The sequence below is a fragment of the Lygodium microphyllum genome, chromosome 3 (genome assembly GCF_053477565.2).
Source record: "Lygodium microphyllum isolate KBCC chromosome 3, Lygodium_microphyllum_v1.1.10, whole genome shotgun sequence".
NCBI lineage: Eukaryota > Viridiplantae > Streptophyta > Polypodiopsida > Schizaeales > Lygodiaceae > Lygodium > Lygodium microphyllum.
In genome coordinates, this window is record NC_141137.1 from 69,525,465 (window position 1) to 69,549,805 (window position 24,341).

General features: G+C 41.7%; 1 protein-coding gene across 1 annotated transcript in view; it reads left to right on the forward strand.

Moving 5' to 3' along the window:
* Positions 1-6,532: 6,532 nt before the first annotated feature.
* Positions 6,533-24,341, forward strand: part of LOC148038469 (protein translocase subunit) — a 32,558-nt gene continuing 14,749 nt past the window's right edge. The window contains exon 1 of the mRNA XM_087672380.1: positions 6,533-6,864. Within this exon, the coding sequence (XP_087528506.1) occupies positions 6,660-6,864 (205 nt within the window). The 5' untranslated portion in view covers positions 6,533-6,659. The remainder of the gene's footprint in view (positions 6,865-24,341) is intronic.

Genomic DNA, 24,341 nt, shown 5'->3' on the forward strand with positions numbered 1-24,341 from the left:
GGTGGATGTGTGACACATACATTATTATTGTGGACCTTGTGTGTGTGTGTGTGTGTGTGTGTGTGTGTGTGTGTGTGTGTGTGTGTGTGTGTGTGTGTGTGTGTGTGTGTGTGTGCGTGTGCGTGTGCGTGTGCGCGTGCATGTGCACGTGCGCGTGCGCCTGCGGGCGTGCGTGCGTGTACTCGCACGTACACGTGCGTGTGTGCGTGGGTGTGCATGCGTGAGAGAGAGAGAGAGAGAGAGAGAGAGAGAGAGAGAGAGAGAGAGAGAGAGAGAGAGAGAGAGAGAGAGAGAGAGAGAGAGAGAGAGAGAGAGAGAGAGAGAGAGAGAGAGAGAATGCAAGCGAGTGTGTGTTAAATCCTCTTACCATAGCATAACACTTCAATATTCATGTTAATAAAAATCACAAAACAAAAGCATAAAAGCAAGAGAGTATAAGACAAAAGAATGGTTATAAATATCTTCCCACACACTTGGAGGGCTCTCTCAATACAAGTATTTAGGTGATTCTATTAGTTTTGCCAAAAAATAGCCTTGTTAGAAAAGTAGAATAAGATTTTGCAATTTTTGCTTATTTAATTGAGTGAAGGTTTATGAACCTTCTTAAATCAAAGAAATAATTGAGTATAAGGTTGAATGACATAATAATCTAGTGCTAAGGTATCTCATAAATAAAATCAAAGACATTGTAAAAATAAATAAATCCATTCTCATGCCTCCAATAAATACTTTTGATGAAACCAATAAATAATGATAAATATGAGATAATACAAACTTGGTTGAATACGTAGTCTAGCATTGCAAATGTATCCATCACTTGTCTCTACACATCAACAAAGTTTATCAACAAATAAAATCGATGCAAGAATCAATATAAATAAATCATTTTTCACAAGACAAAATGTCTAAATTATTAAATAAATTTTATTACCCAAATAAATAGTCAACGCCTAACCACCCAACTATGAAAAAGAGCACTAATAAGAACTCTTTACATAAGTAAATTCTAATACTTATTCAATGTGTTTGATAGCTCTTCATTGAAAATTTCTCCAATTATTGAAAAAGTTATAATTTTGAGTGGTATGACTTGGCTTACTACATTGATAACAAATAATTGTAGAAGCTTTAGTAGAAGGATTAGGTGATGCTATTAGTATAGACTTTATATCAATAAGTTTGGATAATTTTACATTATCATTATCGTTGCCTTGCAAAGAATTTCCATTCTTTTTCCATGGCCTTTGTTTAGTTTTGCCTCCACGACTAAATCTTGAATTTGCAAAGCAATTGAAAGCATTGGTAGCACTAGAAAATCTTATAGAAAAGTTACCAAAAATTTGTTGAGTGGTTGCAACCTTTGCTCATTTGTATTCTTCCTTTTAGCATTGTGGGCTAAAGAGATAGCCTCATCCAAGGTAGTAGGCTTAAATATATTTCCCTTTGATCAGAGGATGGTATTAAGGCCAAACATAATGTTTTTCGTTGATATGCATCTTTGGGCACTTTTTCCATCGTATGTACTTAATATTGGCAATGGACACTTGGGTGGCCCCACAACTAGCACATGTAGTATTTATTTATCTTATATTAGAATTGGATCAAGTACATTGATATTGGTCCAATCTCCTTTGCTTTCCAATGCCTCTCGCTGTTAAAAATGGCTAGAAAGTCTTCAAACCAAATTGCCCCTTGGTTTGCTTGGGGATTAGCCCTTAATTTGCTCCTTAGAAAATACATTTTGCTGCAAACTTAATCTTGGCTAGCTAGCCTCCTGACATTCTATGAGATCCCCAAATTTCAATTGTGAAATTTCAAGAATTAAACTAGAGTACTCCAGAAATGTTTAGTATACTGAGAAACTATATTTGGCTCTTGCAAGCAAGAATGTCCCATTCTATTGAGCTAGTTGCTTAAATTGTGAAGGTAAAAAGCACTCAAGAATCTTCAATTGGAAAGTGTCCCAAGTAAGAGGCCAATTAGCATGACATTCTACCATAGAGATACTTCATCTACCAAGTGATGTGATGCATATTTGATGTTCTTTTGCTTTGAATAAATTTCATCATGAAAAATATCATTGAATTGACTAATCAAACACGAAACAAGATTACTAGCTTTTGACCATAAAAAATGTGAGCTTACTTAATTTGCCCCATTTCATTGAGCTTAAATGCCAAGGGTAGCAACTATGTGAGGAGCAATTTGATTAGAGTTATCTTCATGAAGTTGTTTGAGTGTTAAGAGTTGCTCTTAATGCCAAATATGCTCTTTGTGCTCTTCCTCTAGTCACATCACTAGAAGATTCAACGTTTGTTCCATGGTATAAGGTGATGGTGGTGAATTGAAGCCTTTGGGTATCATAAAAGATTATGTGGGATCTCCCATATTAACAATTGATTGTGGTGATTGTAGTTTGTATTAAAAGGACCTTGAAAATTTGAAATTTAATTGAGTGGCTATTAGGACTTTTTTGTAGTAAGAAATTTTGGCTTAGAGTTCAATGTGTAATGCCCAAAATTTAATTCAAGTGGTAAAATATAGCTCAATGTTGCTTCTATAGTGCCTACATAGGAACATGTGGTTAAGGGATTTAATAGTTTAGCTTGCAATATATTTTAAAACTATGGCCATTTATAACCATGATAACATTTGTCACCCATGGTAATGATTTGTCCCTCCCCTCCCCCGAGGCCTTTTTTATCTTCTTGTATTAGATGCCACTAATAGCACACAAGTAGTTAATTAGTAATATGCCCAACAACTTACATTAATGTGCTTTTTTGAAGTAAAAAATTATGAAGGTAGGTCTTGTCATTAAAAAAAGGGCATGTTAAGGCTTGAAATTTAAACTTTGGAGCTTTGAATTATCTCCCCTCCCGTGAGATGATGGAAGCTCCAAGTAATTAAGGCTTAAAATTTAAGTGTTGGAGCTTTAAATTATCTCCCCTCTTATGCGATGATGAAAGCTCCAAGCAATTTATGAAAATAGGTTTTTTTTGGGGCCTTGGGAAGGGGGTTCACATAGGGGAAAGAGAATCTCGATCCATGAACCACTATCCAATATTATTATCTAGCAAACAAAAGGATGATCCTTGATATTGGTGATGATGAAGCCTCTCATGCATGTGAGGAAGCTCTAGTTGACAATGAGGAGTGCTTTACCAAGCATACCAAAGCTGTGGTACTAATGTTAAATCCTCTCATCATAGCTTTAGTTTAAAACTAAGAAGAAATTGCCCATGTGCGCCACACCCCCCCCCCAACCCCCCCTCCAAAAGAAAGAAAGAAAGAAAGAAAGAAAGAAAGCATGAAAGTAAGATACTGGATAACACAAGATTGGGAACAATCTCTCTCAACGCATTGGGATGGCTCTCCTCAATGCACATATTTAGTTGGTTCCATTAGTTTTGTCCAAACATTATCCTTTTACAAATATAGAACACACTTTTGCTCATTTTCTTATTTAATTGAGCTAGGGTTTATGAACTTTCTTAAATCAAACAAATAATTGAGTTCCAAGGTTCAATAAAACAATGTTTCGGTACTAAGGTGCTTCATAAATAATAATTGACAATGTTGTAAAAATAAATGAATCCATTAGTGAACCTCTAGTAAATAATCTCAATGGCACCAATAATAAACATGGGATAAATTAAAAAATTGGTTGGATGCTTAGCCCAACACCACAAATCTATCCATTGTGTATCTCAACACACTAAACAAGTATAACAACATATAAAGTTAGTGTGATAATCAAAATAAATCATTTTTTACAAACTAAAATAGTCAAGGGATTCCCCAAGGGAGCTCAACTATGAAAAAAATAGTGCCAACAAGAACCATGCAAGAACTCTTTACACATGTAAATGAATATGTTGGTTGATTTGTATATCATGGAATTGCTCACTAGTGGGAATCACCCACATACATGAGAGTAAGTTTCACACTTGGAAAAGACAAACATCTTCCTCAACTTTTTGCTTGAGGGAGAACCATGTAAGACCATCACTCCCTTGAGAACGTGCCCCAATGCATAGAGGAGAACCATTTAAGGCCATCATCGCTTTAGCTAATGGAGTCTTGGAGAGAGAGAGAGAGAGAGAGAGAGAGAGAGAGAGAGAGAGAGAGAGAGAGAGAGAGAGAGAGAGAGAGAGAGAGAGAGAGAGAGAGAGAGAGAGAGAGAGAGAGAGAGAGAGAGAGAGAGAGATGCTTATTGAGGTCAAGAATGACATATTAGATAAAACATATACAATGAGTAATAGTCACACTAAATATAAAAGCATGTAGTGCTGGGAGTAAAGTGTGATGTGCTATACAATGCAATCTAATACAACATAAAGCATCACACATTATGCATGGCTAAATAGAGGGTGTGTGTGGATGGAATACTAAATGGCTAGTTACGTGTATGTATGCTATCAAAGATACGAATACAACCATGGGGGCTAGGTCTATCTAGCTCCATCTAGTCAAGATCAATAGTATAAAATATCATATAAGCTCCATATAAGCCTAATGAGATGGTACGTGGGAAACATTTGGTTTAGAATGCTTGCGCGTGGTGCGCCTTTCTTGGAAGACATCAGTTTTGGGTATCGACCTTAGCAAATTCCAATCTTCACCGATAATAAAGCATCAATCTCTGTCATTCAAGGATCAAAATTAAGCATTGAACTCTACCATATTGATATGAGATATCATTTTGTACGTGAATTAGTTGAAAGTTCCCATATCAGGAAGAAGTGCTGACCAATGACGGCATCAGCATCCAGGACATTCTTGATGCAATAGCCCATCTACAAGCAAAGCTCTTGCTCTACACATCAGCTGCCAAAAATTCAAAAAATCATGTTAGAATAATAACCAACTGAATAATTGTAGCTAGCCACATAAATCAATTAATTTGGAATTCCATATAATAATTATTTCACGAAGACGTTAATACTCGTGTGGATAAAATGGTACCACCCATGTTCACTCTTGCATTGACGCCCGGAAAGGATAGGCATCCCCATCGACCTTCCACCTAAGACAATTCTTAGGAATTTGCCCCGCATTGACGGAGAACTATTTAAGGCTCTCATCCCGCCAATGTACACACAAAGGAGAACCATTTGAGGCGCTCATTCCTTTGCGTAGGTGCCACCTGGCAACATTGAGTGGCCTTTGCCAAGTCCAGCTACTAGTGAGGGCTATAGATGTAAAATATTTTCAACCTAGTATCTCAAGTAGGCTAAGCAAAGTTACTTTGTTCGTGTCTATTAATATATTTGTTGACTTCTTTTCTAATGTTAAGATAAGAAAATCAAAGGCTATGCTTTCAGTGAAGAGACTAGCATATGATCATGTTATACAATTTGTTGATGAGGGATGGGACACTAGGACAGAAGGGAAAATTATATGTGAGATAGATCAAGACTCTGTAGCTTGTAAATATATTATTGCTACTCAAAATTTCATCCTTAGCTTTTATTATAGTAGATGGCATTATGTTGGCAGTGGTCGCTTTAGACCAAAATCTTGATAATTTTAGCAAATATCCTATAGTGGATCTTGATGTTTGGTACAATGAGGGCATTATTGCAATCCTAAAGGAGGTGTTGCTCGTGTCATTGGTAGTTTGCATAATCTCTCTTCAATCTTTTACCTCTACACCCACGATCAACATGTAGCTCTTATCTCCACTTTCTATAGTGTCATCCCTCTCTGCGTAGGGATCATGCATGTAATCATTGTTGGAAAGAAATCAATAAGTTGTGATTTCATCCCTCCATATGAGACCCTATTGAAGTAATGATGCATGAATCCTCTAAAATTAGGGAATTGGCCTAGTTGTCGACTCATCTAAGGACTCCACAACTAATTGGAGGAGGGCACAAGAGAGTGTAGATATTCTTGATTGGAATGGCACAAGCCATGCATCTCCATATATAATGCTCCTCACTCTCCACATCCTCCTATCATGGTTGACAACTCCTCTTAGCTCTAGGGATATGGGTGGCTCTCCTTTGTCCCTTTTGTAACATCACAAAAACATGAAGCAAGTAAGGTGTAGCCTCACAAGCTCGCATTGCACAATTGCCAGGTTTGATTGTGCCAATATAAGGTTACCAAAACTTTTCATGCTTCTAGACTATAACATATCAAATGACCATATCTTGATAGCTTGCATAAAAGTTATTTGTCTCTTTCAAGTGATTTTTAATTTGTAATCAACAACTACATATGTTCTTCACCACTGCCCTCTCCATTATGATAGAAGAAGGCCACAACTCAAGGGAGAAGAAGGTCGCAAAGTAGGCCAATCACAATGAAGTGAGCCTTGTTGCCATTGGTTTCCAAGTCAGAAAGGTAACATAAGACTACCGAAGAATCGAGCCTTGTTGCCATTGGTTTGCAAGTCAGAAAGGTAACATAAGACTACCGAAGAATCGAGCTTTGATTGGGGGTTGTGCGTGATGCGCTTCTAGGGGCCCAACCATCCTATTAGTGGATCCTCTACCCTATAAAACTCCCACAGGAAACCCCCTTTCTAATATCCAGGCCAAAAAAGGTTTGAAGAAAGTACGACATGGCTGGGATTTTGGTCAGTCGAGCAAAAATGGGCGCGACGCCTCCTCAGCAATACAAACTTTGATCTCCGCAGTACGAACAGAATGGCGAGAAGACTCGTGCAGGGCCTTCTGAGGCACGCGTGCCCCGCCTTCGCCTCAGCCGCCCGCAAATCTCCTGTCGGCCCTGTGGGAAACCTCCTCTTCTCAGGGGTCTGCGAGAGGCCCCCTGTTATTTTCCCCATGCAGCCGTGGATGCTCACCACTGTCCACCATTACAAATGCAAGCGCAAGCGCAAAAACCCTAAGGGTACGTCCACTATCCCACTTACATCGGATTTAAGAGCTTCTGGGTTTCTCAGATTGTTCCTTCGGATGCTAGACAAAAAGCTGAAAATAATTTTTAGGAAGAATATGAATGCAGATTAAAGGCGAGATTTAGGCCGCGAGATTGGTAGACTTTTAATATGGCATCACCGGGTGTTGATTTTGACCAAGATTGTCGATGCTTAGGATTTGGAGCTAGAAGCTCAGCTACCATGGACTAACTTCCTGATGGGTGTGCCTTGGAACCACCGGACTGCAATGGTTTAGAATCACAGCTACTAGATAGGGTGGACTTAGTTTGTAATCCACTTGGGGAGGTGTCAGTTGGACATGGGGTCGGTATGCATGAGCATGTGGTTAGTGTAGATCAGGGGATGTCTGAGTATGGGGCATTGCTGGCTGACAGTCGGGTAGCCAAATACACAGCCATACAGGGGAGTGGGAATCTTGGCATATGAATAGGGGCAACGTTGTGGTGACATAGGGACCATCAGCCTTAGTCATGTGGAACTCTGTTCCGTGGCTTAAGGAACCTGGGAACATGTGTCATAAGCATCACTAGTCCCATTCTTGTTCAACAAACATTGCATAGTGTGATGAAGCTATCTTAGGGTGTATATGGGTGAAATCAATCACTTCTTAATCATATGACTGTTGAGCAATGCCACATTGAAGTAGTTATATGTTTTGGGCTTTGCATCATCTTATGATGCAAAGCTTATCAATCTCTATAGTGATGTGGTGCTCCCAAATATTTTTGGTGTCCTTGTTCCCATTACGAAAAGGAGCATTGTTCCATCTATACCATCGTGTTTGATGTGACCATGCCATCAAGTCTAAACTGAAAGTGATGGGAAAGGACAAAATGTGGATTGGGATCAAAGTACAAACATAGGAAAACTGTGTGTAAACGTGTGTGAAAGGTCAGCCATGCATAAATAACACATCATATGGGCTAGTAGTTTGAAGGCACGGGTGATGATGTGATAGGGTATGCCAATGTGGAATGCTTGATGAGGCAAGGTCTAGTCAGCCAAGTTTAGCTCAACAGCTAGATAGCCCTCTTATATTGTAGAGTTTCAAGACATGGAGTTTTTAGTGTACACGGTCACTTCTTGCTTGTGAGCCCTACACAAAGTTTGTGAGGGATGTTAGGAGCTGTGTTTGGGTCCAGTGATTTTGGTTGCTTGTTGTCATTTTTTCCTTTGCCACTAGTTTTTGGGCCACATCCATTTTTTGGCCTGAGACGCTGATCACCATCCTAGAGGATTTTAGGTTAGTCTTACCCGTTTATAGGCTCATGTGTCAGTTGGCCTATACTTGCATAAGTTAAAGACCTTGTTTGTATCTCACTCCTAGCTCCCTCATTGCAGTTACACCCTGTAGCACATGCTGGGCCTGAGGCTTATATCAGCTTTTTCCATTATCAGGGGCTGAGCCTTGTATTGGCTTCTTCCATTATTTAGATGCATCTCTCTTTTTGTGTTCATTCATTTTTAGCTTGTTCGTGTAATCTTCTTCTATTGCCTATCATTGCCTAGCAATATTTGCAAGCTGGCTGTGTATCTTCATTGCTAGCCTTCTCCCTCTTTTGCTGTGTTTGCATTTTCATTTGCAGTGCTTCACCCTACTCTTCCAGTTCTGTCTCCCTGCTTCTCTATCCTTTTGCCCTGCTGTTCTAGTCATTTTTCACATATCGTCAGAATCGACGTCTTCCCAAACCCTGCATCTTACAATTTTTGACCGTTTGTGACTGCTGGACACCTCTGTTCAAGTTTTCTACTGCTGCTCAAGTGTGTTTTGCTACTTGACTGCTTGGTGGTCATTTCTTGGACGTTGGAAGGTGTTAGAGATTGTCATCCCCTGGACAGGCATTTTTCTCAGTTAGGCTGTGTACATATGCAGTTTTCCAGCCAGGCAGTCATTTGAGAGAGTTTGGCGTGCAGAGCAGGTTTGCCACGTTAGTAGTGCCATGTCAGCAGCAGCCATGCAGGATGCAGTCGGGGACTGCCACGTGGCAGTCCAGTTGGACTGTGCCGTCCAGTTGGCCAGATTTCAGCACAGTTGGCTGCATTTAATGCAGCTGACCTGACAGTTTTTTGCTTTTTCTTTAGGCTATAAATAGCATGCCATCAGCACTCTCTTATTCTTGCAGTTGCAGATTTCAGGGCAGAGATCAGGCAGATTGCAGCAAACTTTGAGGTGTCTAGCAGGGAGACATTGTTGAGGTTGAGATACACAGACATACGGATTGTGCCCATGTATGGCTGCACTTAATGTAGCCGACCTGACAGTTTTTTGCTTTTTCTTCAAGCTCTAAATAGCCTGCCATCAGCACTCTCTTATTCTTGCAGTTGCAGATTTCAGGGCAGAGATCGGGCAGATTGCAGCAAACTTTGAGGTGTCTAGCAGGGAGACATTGTCGAGGTCGAGATACACAGACATACGGATTGTGCTTGTGTACATATCTGCATTCCTTTGTATTCAGCATACTTTATACAGTAGATCTTCATGTTCTTCTGTCTCTTTCTCTCTCTCTCTCTTCTCTCCGTGTTCACCCTACTCAGTCTTGGTCCCACACTTCTGCACCGTTGCACTTTGACATGGTATCAGAGCAATGACGACAGACTGACTAAGTGAAGAACCCATTCGAAGAGGAGATTTCAGTGCGACACAAGGTTGCGTTTCTAGTGTTTGAGGGTGAGTTGTAGGACTGCGCATTGGAACAAGGCTGAAGCGACAGTGGGTGTGCATGAAAGGATCAAAGTTGGTGAAGTTACTGTTGTTCCAAGAGGAGGAAGGTTGAGTTTTTGGCCTTCAAGTGCAGATTTTACCTTTTCATTGCCTCCGGTGGGTGAAGAAGGAGCAGGACAAGCAAACCATAGTCCTAGAAGGTTGCATTTTCACAGTCAAAGGGGGATGTTTTTGTGTTTTATGCAGGCATTGTAGGTGAAGATATCTTCTAAGGCCAAGACAGAGTTTCAGGCAATCATGGACCGGAAGGTGCCTATCCTACCGGCTCTTCCATTAGATTAAAAGCTTGATGGCGAGAACTATTGCATTTGGCGGGTCATGATGCTTGCCATATTGGAGTTGTATGATTTGGTGGAGCTTGTTATGGAGGCTATCCATCACGGCATTGCCCTTCTTGGTGTGAGGAGTCTAGACTCTTTTCCAGTGAGAAGGTGGAGTTGGCAAAGGCTCAGGCACATTGGAATAAACCCAATGCTCGTATTCGCTCGTTTTTATTTCTCTCATGTACTACAACTGTTATCTCTCATATCGAGCATTTGACGGTGGCTTGGGAGATGGTTGGAGTTGGATCAGGTGCATAATCGGATGACCGTCATTAAGCCAGTCTCTTTGGAAGCGTAGATGCGGACCATGAGTGTCAACAAGTCATCATCCATGTGGGAGCATATCAACAAGCTAAGGCAGCTTCAGATATAGGTTCAAAATGTAGGGAAGGTGATCACTTCTGAAGACATGGCGATAATTCTCCTTTCACAGTTACTGCCTTGCTTCAATGGTTTTTATTCCGCCTTGATTGCTTCAGGTTGGTCTCAGACTCTTCGGTGGGAAGAGTTGGTTCCTATGGTCTTGGACCAAGAGGAGCAACTGAAAGGAACCAATGCTTTGAAGTTTGAGGCTTTGGTTGGTCAATCCTCTCAGAAGAAGGGGAAGGACCAAAAGGAGGTCAAATCTAAGAAGGACAAAGACAAGGAGTCTACTTGTCACATTTGTGGCGAAACAGGTCACTAGAAGAAGGATTGCCCCGACAAGAAGAAGAAGTAGAAGTAGAAGGAGAAATCTTCAAAGGATTCTGGAGGGGTGGTTGTCCCCTCATTAGTTGCTTTCCTTCATTTGGAGGTGGTTGAGGATTCGACCCTAACGGCTTGTGATGCTGCGTCGATGACCCTATACACTCGGGAGTGGATGGTTGACAGTGGTGCCTCTTGGCACATGACTCTTTCTTTAACAGGTGTTGCTCATCTGAGGCCTTTCCATAGTCAGATTCTCATTGGTGATAGTGCGTCTATTTCTATTCACGGACGGGGCAACATGCATCTTATTCCAGATGGACGTGGCGGTGCCCATGTATCAGAGGTACTTTATGTGTCGGCTTTGGGGTATTATCTTCTCTCGGTGTACAAGATTTGTGCCCTTGGCCTTTTGGTTGAATTTGATGTGGATTATTTTCGGATTCTTGATCAAGGATCAAGACATGTTTTTTTTTCAGGTTACGAGGAGAATGGAGTCTACAAGTTGTGGTCTTCTTCTACCTTGACTTCTCTTCTTCTTACCTCTCAAACTTAGTTCGAGCTTTGGCATGCTGGGTTTGGTCACCTCAATTCTGATTACCTTCGGAGGGTGTTTAAGGACCAATTTGTTCGAGGTTTGCCGGATATTGTGGTGAGCTAGCAACCTTGTGTATCCTGCATCCGTGGGAAGCAAACTCGTGATGTTATTCCCAGCAAGGCTTCGAGGTAATCTTCAACACCCTTGGAGCTTATTTCTACCGATCTTTTATGGACCGATGAGGGCGGAGCTTGTCATGAGGACGTGAAAATTTGATACTTTGCTTATGTTTAATTGACATTTGATTAAAGGATTAATCAAATGTGCAATTAAAAGATGCACATGTGTTGCACATGTGGGGTGCAAGCTACTTTTTTTTACAGTTGAAGGCCCAAGGACCCTGTGAAAAAGATGGGTGTCAAAGGCAAAAGTTGTAACAAGTTATACTTGTTAGGTTCTTAGGTGAACTATGGTATCAGTTTGCCCCTAGGACCATTAATTGGCCATTAAGTGTCAGTGGTGACACTAGGGACTATGCATTAATTAATGGATTAATACTTGTCCAAGGGTCAATTAATGCATGGGACCACTTTGGGTTGCAAATGGCCTAGCCAATTTTTTGGATGGGCAAGGTCAATTTTCTGGGCATAGATTAAGGGCTGAATTAAATGGTTGGAAATTGCTGAAAATGGATTAAGAAAGCTGCCACTTGGCAAAACTTTCCCATGCAAGTGGGGGAAAGGCTAAATAGGGCTGAAGGGAGAGGAAAATCTCGTTTTTTCATTTTGGACTGTTGGGAAGAGGCGTTGGACTGTTGCTGCCAGCTTTCGGGGCCTTTTTCCAGCCATTGAAGACCATTTTGGTGATGGAGATTGCATATTCTTGACCTTGGGAAGTTGGCACTTTCTCCTGAAGATCACAGTCTCTGATGCTCCTATTGTTGTTGGTGCATCCGTTCGGGGCTGGTACAATAGGGCAGCTGATTTTGATCAGTTCTTCGCGACAAATCTCAGAATTTTCTCTCTCTACAGCATTCTCTCATCTCCTTCAGCTCATGCTCAGCCATTCTTAGCCATTCGGAGGAGATCTCATCCATTTTTGGTGGGCTGATCTGCAATTTTTGCAGTAAACCCTAATTTACAGTAGAAATTAGGGTTTAGCAGCCACCTTGGGATCCGTGCGAGAGATTGAAGGCTCAAGGAACTGAAATCAGCAGCTGATAATTGAAGATTATGAAGGGATTTTAGGAGCCAGCCCATCCCGAATTGATTTGGGGCAGCATTTGGCTAGCCAAGGGTCAAATTGGAGAAGAAGTCCTGGGTGAATCAAGAGGCAAATGACCCAAAAGGCTTGCTGGTCATTTATGACAGCAAGAACAATTGGTTAGCAAGAGGAGATTGAAGAATCTCAAGTTGTACTCATTCCAATTGAATGAAGCTAAAGAAATATCGCAAGGGGCGCCAATTTTGGGGCCAACAGGGAGTCTACTGTCCAAGAATGTTATGGTAAAGTGTGTATTTCATTTTATGTGCATTTATTTATTGCTGTAATTAACTCTTAAATCAGGTTATCACCACCCATTCCAAGAAGGAAGGCTGGTTCAAGAGTCCCTTAGAGGAAGCTTGTATTTCATGCTAATTGTGGATGATTACATTAGGATGACATGGGCCTATTTCTTGAACCTGAAGTCGGAGGCTTTCTCCAACTATAAGGATTGGTTGCTCTTTGAGGAGAATTGATTGGGGCGGAAGTTGAAGACCTTACGATCGGACAAGGATGGAGAATTTGTTTCTAATGAGTTTGCTTGTTTTTGTGCAGATCGTGGTATTCAACAGGAGTTTGCCAATACAAACACCCCTCAGGAGAATGTCATCTTGGAGCAGAAGAATCGTAGTGTGATCGAGATGGCCTGTACCATGATGAAGCATCGTCAGACACCTTAGTGTCTATGGGCTAAGGTTGTGGCTACTGTAGTTCACATCCTTATTCGTTCCCCTACTTCTGTTGTTGTTGATATAACTTCTTATGAGGTGTACTTTGGGTCAAAGCAAGATGTTTCTTATTTTAGGGTCTTTGGGTGTGATGTGTATGTTCACAACCCAAAGACATAGCGTTACAAATTTGAAGTGGCTTCCAAAAGATAGGTGTTTTTGGACTATAGCTCGCAGTCTCAAGGCTACCGATTGTATGATCCTGTTAAACGGGATGTCTACACGAGCCGCGACGTTCGGTTTGTGGAGATTTCAGCCCATGAGGGGGGTGAGGACCACCCTGTTCTTGGAGATCTTGGTGATAGTTGGCCCCAACGATTGTTCCTTTCGAGCCCGTGTCTCTTGAGAACTCTTCTTCGGATGAGGAGCCTAGTTCCCAGCCACCGGATTCACCAATTTCTCCTCCGTTATCAGTGGATCTTCCAAAAACTTCAGTAGATGGAGAGCGTCGAGGCGAGATTTGGCCTCCTTCTCGTTGGGCCCATGACACGCTTCGAGATTTAGGGATCGAGGGGGTGCGTGAGGAGTGACAACTGCAGGATGGATCATAGAGGTTACGGAGGCACCAGGCATATCCTATGGAGCTTGTTTGCTCTAACTATTGTTTAATGTACCGTGTTATGCAGGATAGAGAGTCTACCTCCTTGAAGGAGGTTTTACAGTTCGATCATTGGCAGAAAGCGATTGAAGCTATCATGAAGACATGCATTTTTGAAACCTTACTTAATATGTGGATTAATTTTTAATCACATGGTTAAGTAAATGTTGCATATGTGAGCTTCAATTGGGGTTAGAGTAAATTTACGAGCATTGGACTCAAGGAAATCACGGGATGTCAAAGGCAAAAGTTGCTATAAGTTATGCTGCACAGGTACTTGGTGGTACTTGGTACCAATTGTTGGCCTAGGCCATTCATTTGGCCATAAATGTCAATTGGCGACACTAGAGAAGTGGCATCTAATAGTCAAAGATGGTGTACCGACACTCAGGAATGAAAGTTGCCTAGCCAATTTAATTATTGGCGAATCAAATTATTTTTCAGGGCATCGAAATAATTATTAGATTAATTTTCAGTATTTAAAGATTGAAAATTAATTTTTAATTATGGATAATGCTGGGAAAACCATTTGGGAAGGCTACCACTTGTCAAAAATGCCCATACAAGACTGAAAAACGTCTTTAGAGGTTGAAGAGAGGCATTTTTAGTGCATTCAGTTTGCAAGAGAGAGGGAGGAGAGGCTGCTGGTTTGATTTGCAGCCATTGGAGGACCTTCTAAGGTAGCCAACGGCATAAGAAGACCAATCAACAGCAGGTGACGACATCTACAAGCTGTTGAGACAGGGCAGCAACAATAAATGACTTATTTTCTTTAGTTCTTTGTATCTACAAGCTGTTGAGACAGGGCAACAGCAGTAAATGACTGATTTTCTTTAGTTCTTTGCATCTATAAGCTGTTGAGATAGGGCAGCAGCAGTAAATGACATTTTCTTCAATTCTTCGAGAAGAAAGTCTGAATTTTCTCTCTTATCAGTATTCTCTCTCATCTCCCAGCCATGTCATAGACTTGTCTGAAGATCTCAGCGTTTGGACCCTTCGAGGTTGGGAATAAAGGGCCATTGTGCCTTTTATATCTGCACAGGTGTGAACACATCCTTAGCATATTGTACTTTCATACATATATCTATCTAAAAACCTGAAGTGGTACACTTGTCATTGTATCGAAAAACGTGTTCACTCTTTACTCTGCTCACTCGCACTCTCTCTCTCTCTCTCACTGCGCGTAAGGTCTGTCTGTCTCGATCTCCGTGCCTAACCTTGCCCTACAAATTGGTATCAGAGCTGGCAAGAGGCAGCCGACAGGAGCAACGGGCAGGTTGCAGGCAGGCTCGTGTGTTGTAGGAGTCTGACGAGTAGCAGTTGAGAGGCAGTTGATAGGAGCAATAGGCAGTGACAGTCGACTGCAGCAGGTGACTAGATAGGTCAGTCGCATGACGGTCAGGTGACAGTTGCACGTGAGTGGGCGACTGCACGGCAGTCACAGTGACCAGTGCGAACGGCGAACAGGCGGCGTGACGGTCAGGCGACGCGACTGCAACAGGCGCTGATGAGCGCGACCAGCCGGCGGGTTTCCAGGCTCACGACGACGCCTGGCGGCTCAACGGACCCGTCCCCGTTAGAACTTTTTCAAAAAATTCTTTTTTTTTTGAAAATTGCTTATACACACTGACAGGGTTTCACGTGCGTAAGCACAAGATCTCAGATCTGTGCAAAATCGGCTCAAAAATTTGGGGCTTTTCTCGAATTTGGGGATCTCAACACAGAATTGGACAATCTGACTCAGAAATTGCAAAGTCGGTGCACATTTGCCTGGGAAATTTAGGGCTTTTCACATTTTAGTGAAATTCTTTCAATTTCACTGAAAACTTAATTACAGATTTGAAATCTGTACTTCTACGTGGTCATTTATTGCTGATTGGTACCTATTTGTACCTTGGTCACTTGGGTGACAGTTTGGGCCTGCATTTACTGGTTTTTTGGTCACATTTGGGCGGAAAACCATGGCTGGCAGCAATGACAGCAGTAATTTGATGCATTTAAAGAAGCTTGAAGGCGCACATAATTTTGCAGTGTGGCAAAAACAGTGCTACAATATCCTGTTACAAAAGAAGCAGGCAAAGCCGATTAAAACCAAAGGGGCAAAGCCCGCGGACATGGATTAGGATGATTGGGATGAGTTGAATGAGCTTGCACGCTCAACCATAGAGCTATCGATTTCTGATGCCTTGCTCTCCAACATTGAAGGTTTGGATTCTGCACATGTTATATGGACTAGACTGGAAGAACTGTATGCACAGAAGAGCGCTGCAAGTAAAGTGTATTGGCTGAAAAAGCTTATGGATTTGCGTATGAAAGAAGGTACATCAATGTCTACTCACTTGAGTGAGTTTAACTCCATTTTCAGCCAGGTAGTTGCCTTGAAGTTCATGATTGATGAGGAATTTAAGGCTACTTTTTTGCTTTGCACTCTACCAGAGAGTTGGGATACATTCAGGACTGCTATGAGCAATTCTAATGTGATCCTTTTGTATGCTGATGTAGAGAGTGCTCTACTTATGGAAGAGATGAATCGGCAGAACAATGCATTCAGTAAGTCTTCCAGTGCTTTGCATACTAGGGGCAGATCACAGTAAAAGGGCAAATATGATGGCAAGGGACGCAGTAAATCACGTGGCAAAGATGTTGAATGCCATCATTGTGGCAAGAAGGATCACTTTAAATGTGATTGCTACAAATGGAAGAAAGAGAAAGGAAAAGGCAAGAAGACAGATGATTGCAAGGAAGAGAAGAAGGACAGTCAGCCTAAGAAGAACAGTGTAAAGATTAAAGAGGTGAATGTAGTCACTCATGACAGTGACAGTGGGAGTGATGTACTCTTTGTCTCTTCACATTTTGGTGCACATGCTCTACTTGCAGATACAAATGATGACATGCATACTTGGATTCTTGATTCAGGTGCTTCCTTTCATGTCACCCCTCATCATGAGTGGTTTTCGCCTATACAGGGGGTGGATATGGTGTTGTTCATCTTGGGGACAACTATGCATGTGAGATTGCAAGTATTGATAGTGCGCAGTTACAGTTTCCGCATGGCTCTATCTTTACACTTCAGCATGTACGGCATGTACCTCAGCTCAAGAAAAGCTTGATTAGCACAGGGCAGCTAGATGATGATGGTTTTTATACCACCTTTGGTGATGGAAAATGGAAGATCTGTAAGGGATCTAGGATTATTGCCAGAGGTTGCAAGAGTGATACGTTGTATCCACTTCATGTATCTAGTGTGCGTGACCATGTTGTTGCCGTGACCGAGCAGCCAAGTGTTTCTTTGTGGCATGGCTGGTTGGGACACATGAGTCAAATAAGAATAAAAGTGCTTTCTTGTTTGGGATACTTGCCTTGTCTTCGTTATGCTGATTTTGAGCATTGTGATCATTGCATTTATGGCAAATATGCATAAACGTCTCACAAAAAGTCTCTTTCTTTGAAATCTTCTCCTCTAGAGTTAGTACATTCGGATGTATGTCAAATGCCAGGATTATCTTTATGGGGAAAGAAATATTTTGTTACCTTTGTCGATGATGCTACACGGAAAGTATGGGTTTACCCTATTCGTAGCAAGGATGAAGTGCTTGACAAGTTTACAAAATTCTTGGCATTGGCTGAAAATCAGGCAGATAAGACACTTAAGTATCTTCGCTCTGACAATGGTGGGGAATATGTGTCCAAAGCTTTTCAGGCATTTTGTGACAACAAAGGGATAAAGAGGGAGCTCACTGTCCCTCATAATCCACCCCAAAATGGAGTTGCCGAGCGTATGAATCGGACCATACAGGATAAGGTCCGTACGATGCTGTCTCATGTTGCATTAGCCCATGGTTTTTGGGCAGAGGTTGTTATGACAGCTGTTCACTTGATTAATCGGTCACCAAACAAGTCTTTGTGGGGGGGGGGGAGGGGAAGTTTCCCAAGAAGTGTAGTCGGGCAAGCCACCTTCATATGCTCATTTGAAAGTGTTTGGCTGCGAGGCTTTTATGCACATTCGTAAAGAAAAATGCAGCAAACTTGAGCCAAAGTCCTGTAAATGCATTAATTAATGTGGCTGAGTATGTCATGTTGACGGACCGTGGTGAACCGTCTTGCTTCAAGGAAGCAATGGACAGACAGGACATCAAGAAATGGTATAAAGGCATGCTGTCAGAGATTGAATCTCTTGAAAAAAATGGCACTTGGGACTTGGTGCAGTTGCCTAAAGGGCAGAAAACCCTTCGATGCAAATGGGTTTATAAAATGAAGGTCACTTTTGGTTCCTCACCCAAGTACAAAGTAAGATTGGTTGCAAAGGGGTATAAGCAGAGCATGGAATTGACTTTGATGAGATTTTCTCTCCTGTAGTCAAGATGACTACATTGAGAACCATTTTGGGCTTGGTTGCAGTTGAGGATATGGAGCTCATACAGATGGATGTAAAGACTGTGTTTTTACATGGTGATCTGCATGAAGACATCTATATGCAGCAGCCTGAAGGGTTTGTTGAACAAGGGAAAGAAAAAATGGTATGTAAATTCAAAAGGAGTTTGTATGGGCTGAAACAAGCATCAAGAGAATGGTATTATAAGTTTGATACATTCATGTAGTCCCAAGGCTTTCATAGAAGTCAAGTGGATCACTACTTGTACACGAAGAAGGCAGCAGATGGCAGCCTGATTATCTTGGTTTTGTATGTAGATGACATGCTGATTGTTGGCAGGGATACTCATGCCTTGGATTCACTGAAGGAAAGTCTTCATGGCAGCTTTGACATGAAGGATTTGGGTGATGCAAATCACATTCTTGGCATGCGAATACTCAGAGATAAATCTAAAGGCTTACTCTATCTATCTCAGCAGGAGTATATCTCCAAAGTTTTGCAGTGTTTCAATATGGAGGGGGGGGGAAACAATTGGGGTTCCATTGCCTCCATATGTGAAACTCAGTGCAGAGGACAGCCCTACATTTGATGATGAGAAGGCTGAAATAGCCAAGATACCATATGCTTCAGCTGTTGGCAGTTTGATGTATGCTATGGTTGCTACACGTCCTGACATTGCTTTTGCAGTGGGAGTGGTTAGCAGATATATGGCAATCCCTGACAAAAAGCATTGGGATGCAGTAAAAGGTATTATGAGATACCTCAAAGACACAAAGGAGTTGTGCATTTGCTTTGGAAAGCAGAAGGCATCTGTTGTTGGCTTTACGGATGCAGGCCATGCTGGTCATGTGGACTGCAGGAAGTCCACTTATGGGTATGTGTTTACTTTCACAGGAGGACAGTCTCTTGGATCTCCAGGCTACAAAAGTGTGTTGCATTGTCTACTACATAGGCAGAGTATGTAGTTGCCATTGAGGCATGCAAGGAGGCTTTATGGCTTTCACGTTTGGTGGGAGAGCTTGGCATCATGGAGTTACCTGTTCTCCATTGTGATAGTCAGAGTGCTATTATTCTAGCACGGAATCTTGTCTTTCATGCAAAGACAAAGCACATACAGGTGAAGTACCACTTCATTAGAGATGTACTTGACAGCAAGAGTATTGAGCTTGTCAAAGTGCATACAGATGATAATCCTGCAGACCTTCTGACGAAGGGTCTTCTAGCAGAGCAGTTTGCTCATTGTCGACAGATGATGGTAGTTGGATAGATATATTTATTTTAACTTTGTATATACCTAGACTTAGCTGATTCTTTTCTCCTCTCAAGGCACATTGCCTTTAGGTGGGAGGTTGTTGGGAATAAAGGGCCATTGTGCCTTTTATATATGTACGGGTGTGAACGCACCCTTAGCACATTGTACTTTCATACATATATCTATCTAAAAACCTAAAGTGGTACACTCATCATTGTACCGAAAAACGTGTTCACTCTCTACTCTGCTCACTGGCACTCTCTCTGTCTTTCTCACTGCGCGTAAGGTCTGTGTGCCTCGATCTCGGTGTCTAACCTTGTCCTACAGAAATTGTAGATATCTCTACTGTAAACCCTAATCTGCAGCAGAAATTAGGGTTTAGCATCAACCTCTGGAAGCGTGCCTAAAATTAGAAGCTCCAAGACTTGGATTTTTCAGGGTTGAAGGTGAATTTCAGCTAAATTCAGGTGGAGGACTAGCGAGCCATTGAATTTGGGGCATTTCCATTGTCTATAAAGTGGGTGAAGGCCAATTAAGTGCCCGAATTAAGGGGCAAATCAGATTGAAGACTTGCTGGTCACTTTGGACAGCAAGGGGAGTTTGGATTTGGAAGGGGATCAAGAGAATCCCATTGTAAATCAACTTTTTCTTCAATAAAGTTGAAGAAATACCAAAAGGGGCGCCAATTTTGGGGCCAATCGGGTGTGCATTGTCCAAGATCGATAGGTAAATTTGTATTTTCAGATTTGCATTTATTGTTTGCTGTTGTATTTAAGTTGTAATCAGGGATTTACCACCTTGTTCGAGGAGGAAGGCTGGTTATCGATTCTCCCGATCCCCTTCCCCTTCTCAATCCAAACTCCCCTTGCTGTCCAAAGTGACCAGCAAGTCTTCAATCTGATTTGCCCCTTAATTCGGGCACTTAATTGGCCTTCACCCAGTTCATAGACAATGGAAATGCCCCAAATTCAATGGCTGGCTAGTCCTCCACTTGAATTTAGCTGAAATTCACCTTCAACCCTGAAAAATCCAAGTCTTGGAGCTTCCAATTTTGGGCACGCTTCCCGAGGCTATTGCTAAACTCTAATTTTTGCATGTAGATCAGGGTTTACAGTAGAGAAATCTGCAATTTCTTAGTCTCCAAGGTCCAAATGTTGAGATCTTTAGAGTAAGTCTATGAAATGGTTGGGAGATGAGAGAGATTGCTGAGGAGAGAGAAAATTCAGACTTTCTTCGTGAAGAACTAAAGAAAATCTGTCATTTACTGTTGCTGCCCTGTCTCAACAGCTTGTAGATGCAAAGAACTGAAGAAAACTAGTCATTTATTGCTGTTGCCCTGTCTCAATAGCCTGTAGATGTTGTCACCTGCTGTTGATTGGTCTTCTCATGCCCTTGGCTGCCTTAGGAGGTCCTCCAATGGCTGCAAATCAGACCAGCAGTCTCTTCTTCCTCTCTTTTGCAGGCTGAATGCACTAAAAATGCCTCTCTCCAGCCTCTAAAGACGTTTTTCAGTCTTGTATGGGCATTTTTGACAAGTGGCAACATTTCGAAATGGTTTTTTTAGCATTATCCATAATTAAATATTACTTTTCAGTCTTTAAATACTGAAATTTAATCTAATAATTATTTCGGTGCCCAGAAAGATAATATGATTGGCCAATAATTAAATTAGCTAGGCAACTTTCATTCGCGAGTGTCTCTACATCATCTTTGACCATTGGATCGGCGTTAGGTACCATTAAATCCTACTTCTCTTGTGTCACCAATTGACATTTATGGCCAAATGAATAACCTAGGCCACCAATTGGCACCAGATACCAAATAGGACCTGTGCGGCATAACCTATAGCAACTTTTGCCTTTGACATCTCGTGATTTCATCGGGTCCCGAGCTTGTAAATTTACTCTAACCCCAGTTATAGCTCACATGTGCAACATTTACTTAACCATGTGATTAACAATTAATCCACATGTTAAGTGAGGTTTCAAAAATACATGTCCTCGTGACAGAAGCTGAGTTGAAGGCTATTGAGCGGAATGGCACTTGGTACCTTGTGCCTTGTTCCTCTCATAAAAAGGTGATTGGTGTCAAATGGGTCTTCAATACCAAGTACTATAGTAATGGCTCTTTGGACAAGCACAAGGCTTGCCTTGTTGTTAAAGGTTTTGCTCAGCGCCCAGGTATTGATTTCCATGATACTTTTGCCCCCACTGCTCGTATGGCAACGATCCGTGCTGTTCTTGCCTTGGCTGGTCATAGGAGATGACCCCGGTTTTTAGTTGGATGTGAAGTCGAGCTTGAACGGTGATTTGAAGGAGGAGATCTATGTAGAGGAGCCTCCTGGCTTTGGTTTCTCAGATGGGAAGGTTTATAGGTTGAAGGAGGCCTTGTATGGCTTAAAGCAGGCTCCGTGTGCTTGGAACAAGAAGATTGATTCGTTTCTCCAGGCAAAGTTGGGATATCGGCGCTCTAGGGTCGATCCGCAGCTTTATGTGCACACTTTTGCGGGTGGTCGTATGTTGTTTGTTTTGTATATTGATGACTTGATTGTTACAGGTGACCTTGCCCAGAAGGTCAAAGAGACGAAGGCAGCCTTACGTCAGAAGTTTGAGATGACGAATTTAGGACATCTCCATTTCTTATTGGAGCACGAGATTTATCACACTCAGAGGGGGATTTTCATCTCTTAGCAGAGATATGTTCAGGGGCTCTTGGTGACTTTGGAGATGGAGGATTGTTGGTCCATTTCTACTCCTCTGGATCTGCACTGGAAGGCCACTTCACACTCAGATTCTCCTTCGATGGATGCTACCTGCTATTTCAGCTGATTGGATCATTGATTTGGCTTCTCAACACACGGGTTGATCTATATTTTGTTGAAGGCCTCTTGGCTGGGTTCATGAGTGCACCTCGGTAGGTGCATTAGACAGGCTGTCCAGAGGATACTACAGTTTTTGAGAGGGACCTCCGACTTAGGGTGTCACGAGGACGTGAAAATTTGATGCTTTGCTTATGTTTAATTGACATTTGATTAAAGGATTAATCAAATGTGCAATTAAAAGATGCACATATGTTGCACATGTGAGGTGCAAGCTACTTTCTCACAGTTGAAGACCGAAGGACCCTGTGAAAAAGATGGGTGTCAAAGGCAAAAGTTGTAACAAGTTACACTTGTTAGATTCTAGGTGAATTTTGGTGTCAATTTGCCCCTAAGACCATTAATTGGCCATTAAGTGTCAGTGGTGACACTAGGGACTAGGCATTAATTAATGGATTAATGCTTGTCCAAGGGTCAAATAATGCATGGGACCACTTTGGGTTGCAAATGGCCTAGCCAATTAATTTTTGGATGGGCAAGGTCAATTTTTTGAGCATGGATTAAGGGCTGAATTAATTTTTAGAATTAATTAATTCTGAAAATTAATTAAGTAGCTGGAAATTGCTGAAAATAGATTAAGAAAGCTGCCACTTGGCAAAACTTTCCCATGCAAGTGGGGCAAAGGCTAAATAGGGCTGAAGGGAGAGGGAAATCTCGTTTTTTCATTTTGGAGCTGTTGGACTATTGTTGCCAGCTTTTGGGGCCAATTCTCAGCCATTGGAGACCATTTTGGTGATGGAGATTGCATATTCTTGACCTTGGGAAGCTGACAATTGCTGCTGATGCACTTTCTCTTGAAGATCACAGTCTCTGATGCTCCTATTGTTGTTGGTGCATCCGTTTGGGGCTGGTACAGCAGGGCAGCAGCTGATTTTGATCAGTTCTTTGCGACAAATCTCAAAATTTTCTCTCTCTACAGCATTCTCTCATCTCCTTCAGCATATGCTCAGCCATTCTCAGCAATTCTCAGCCATTTGGAGGAGATCTCAGCCATTTTTGGTGGGCTGATCTGTAATTTCTGCAGTAAACCCTAATTCATAGCAGAAATGAGGGTTTAGCAGGCCAGAGATTGAAGGATCAAGGGACTGAAATCAGCAGCTGGTAATTGAAGATTATCAAGGGATTTCAGGAGCCAGCCCATCCCGAATTGATTTTGGGGCAGCATTTGGCCAGCCAAGGGTCAAATTGGAGAAGAAGTCCTGGGTGAAACAAGGGGCAAATGACCTAAAAGGCTTGCTGGACATTTATGACAGCAAGAGCAATTGGTTAGCAGGAGGAGATTGAAGAATTTCAAAGTTGTACTCCTTCCAATTGAATGAAGCTAAAGAAATACCGCAAGGGGCGCCAATTTTGAGGCCAACAGGGTGTCTACTGTCCAAAAATGTTATGGTAAAGTGTGTATTTCATTTTATGTGCATTTATTTATTGCTGTAATTAACTCTTAAATCAAGTTATCACCACCCATTCCAAGAAGGAAGGCTGGTTCCATAGGGATCTACTATCCAGTAGGTATAGGTGCTTTCATCTTGTCCTTGCAGGTTGGAGTGATTCGGATTGGGTTGGCGATGTGGACGATAGGCAATCTACTACATGTTAATGTGAAATAATTGATTTGTACCTCATATGCAAGTCACATTTGAAGATTTGTTAACTTTTAATCAAATGCTTAGCAAAGCAATAAAATTTCACATTCTTATGATAGACCACCTCCTTGAAATCCTTGCAATTGTCCTCGATTGCATTGTAGTGTGCCAAAGCAAAACATACTGCACTAGAATTTCCCTAAAGGCATCATAGTAAAAACAACATTGGCCACTAGTGTTGAACCATGATAATGCCAAACACTTGCTGAAAATTTCCAGTTAGTATACATAAAATATAAGACTCATAAAGAATCCAATATTGCTGCAAGAAACCCATAGAATGCATTTCCCATTAGCATATCTCAATAGTTTCCACAAAACTAGTTGAATACTACTGAAAACTAATGATTATCCGTTGAAAACCAACATCCGATAATCAATCTTTGATGATCATAGATTGATGACCATACTTTAACGATCATACACT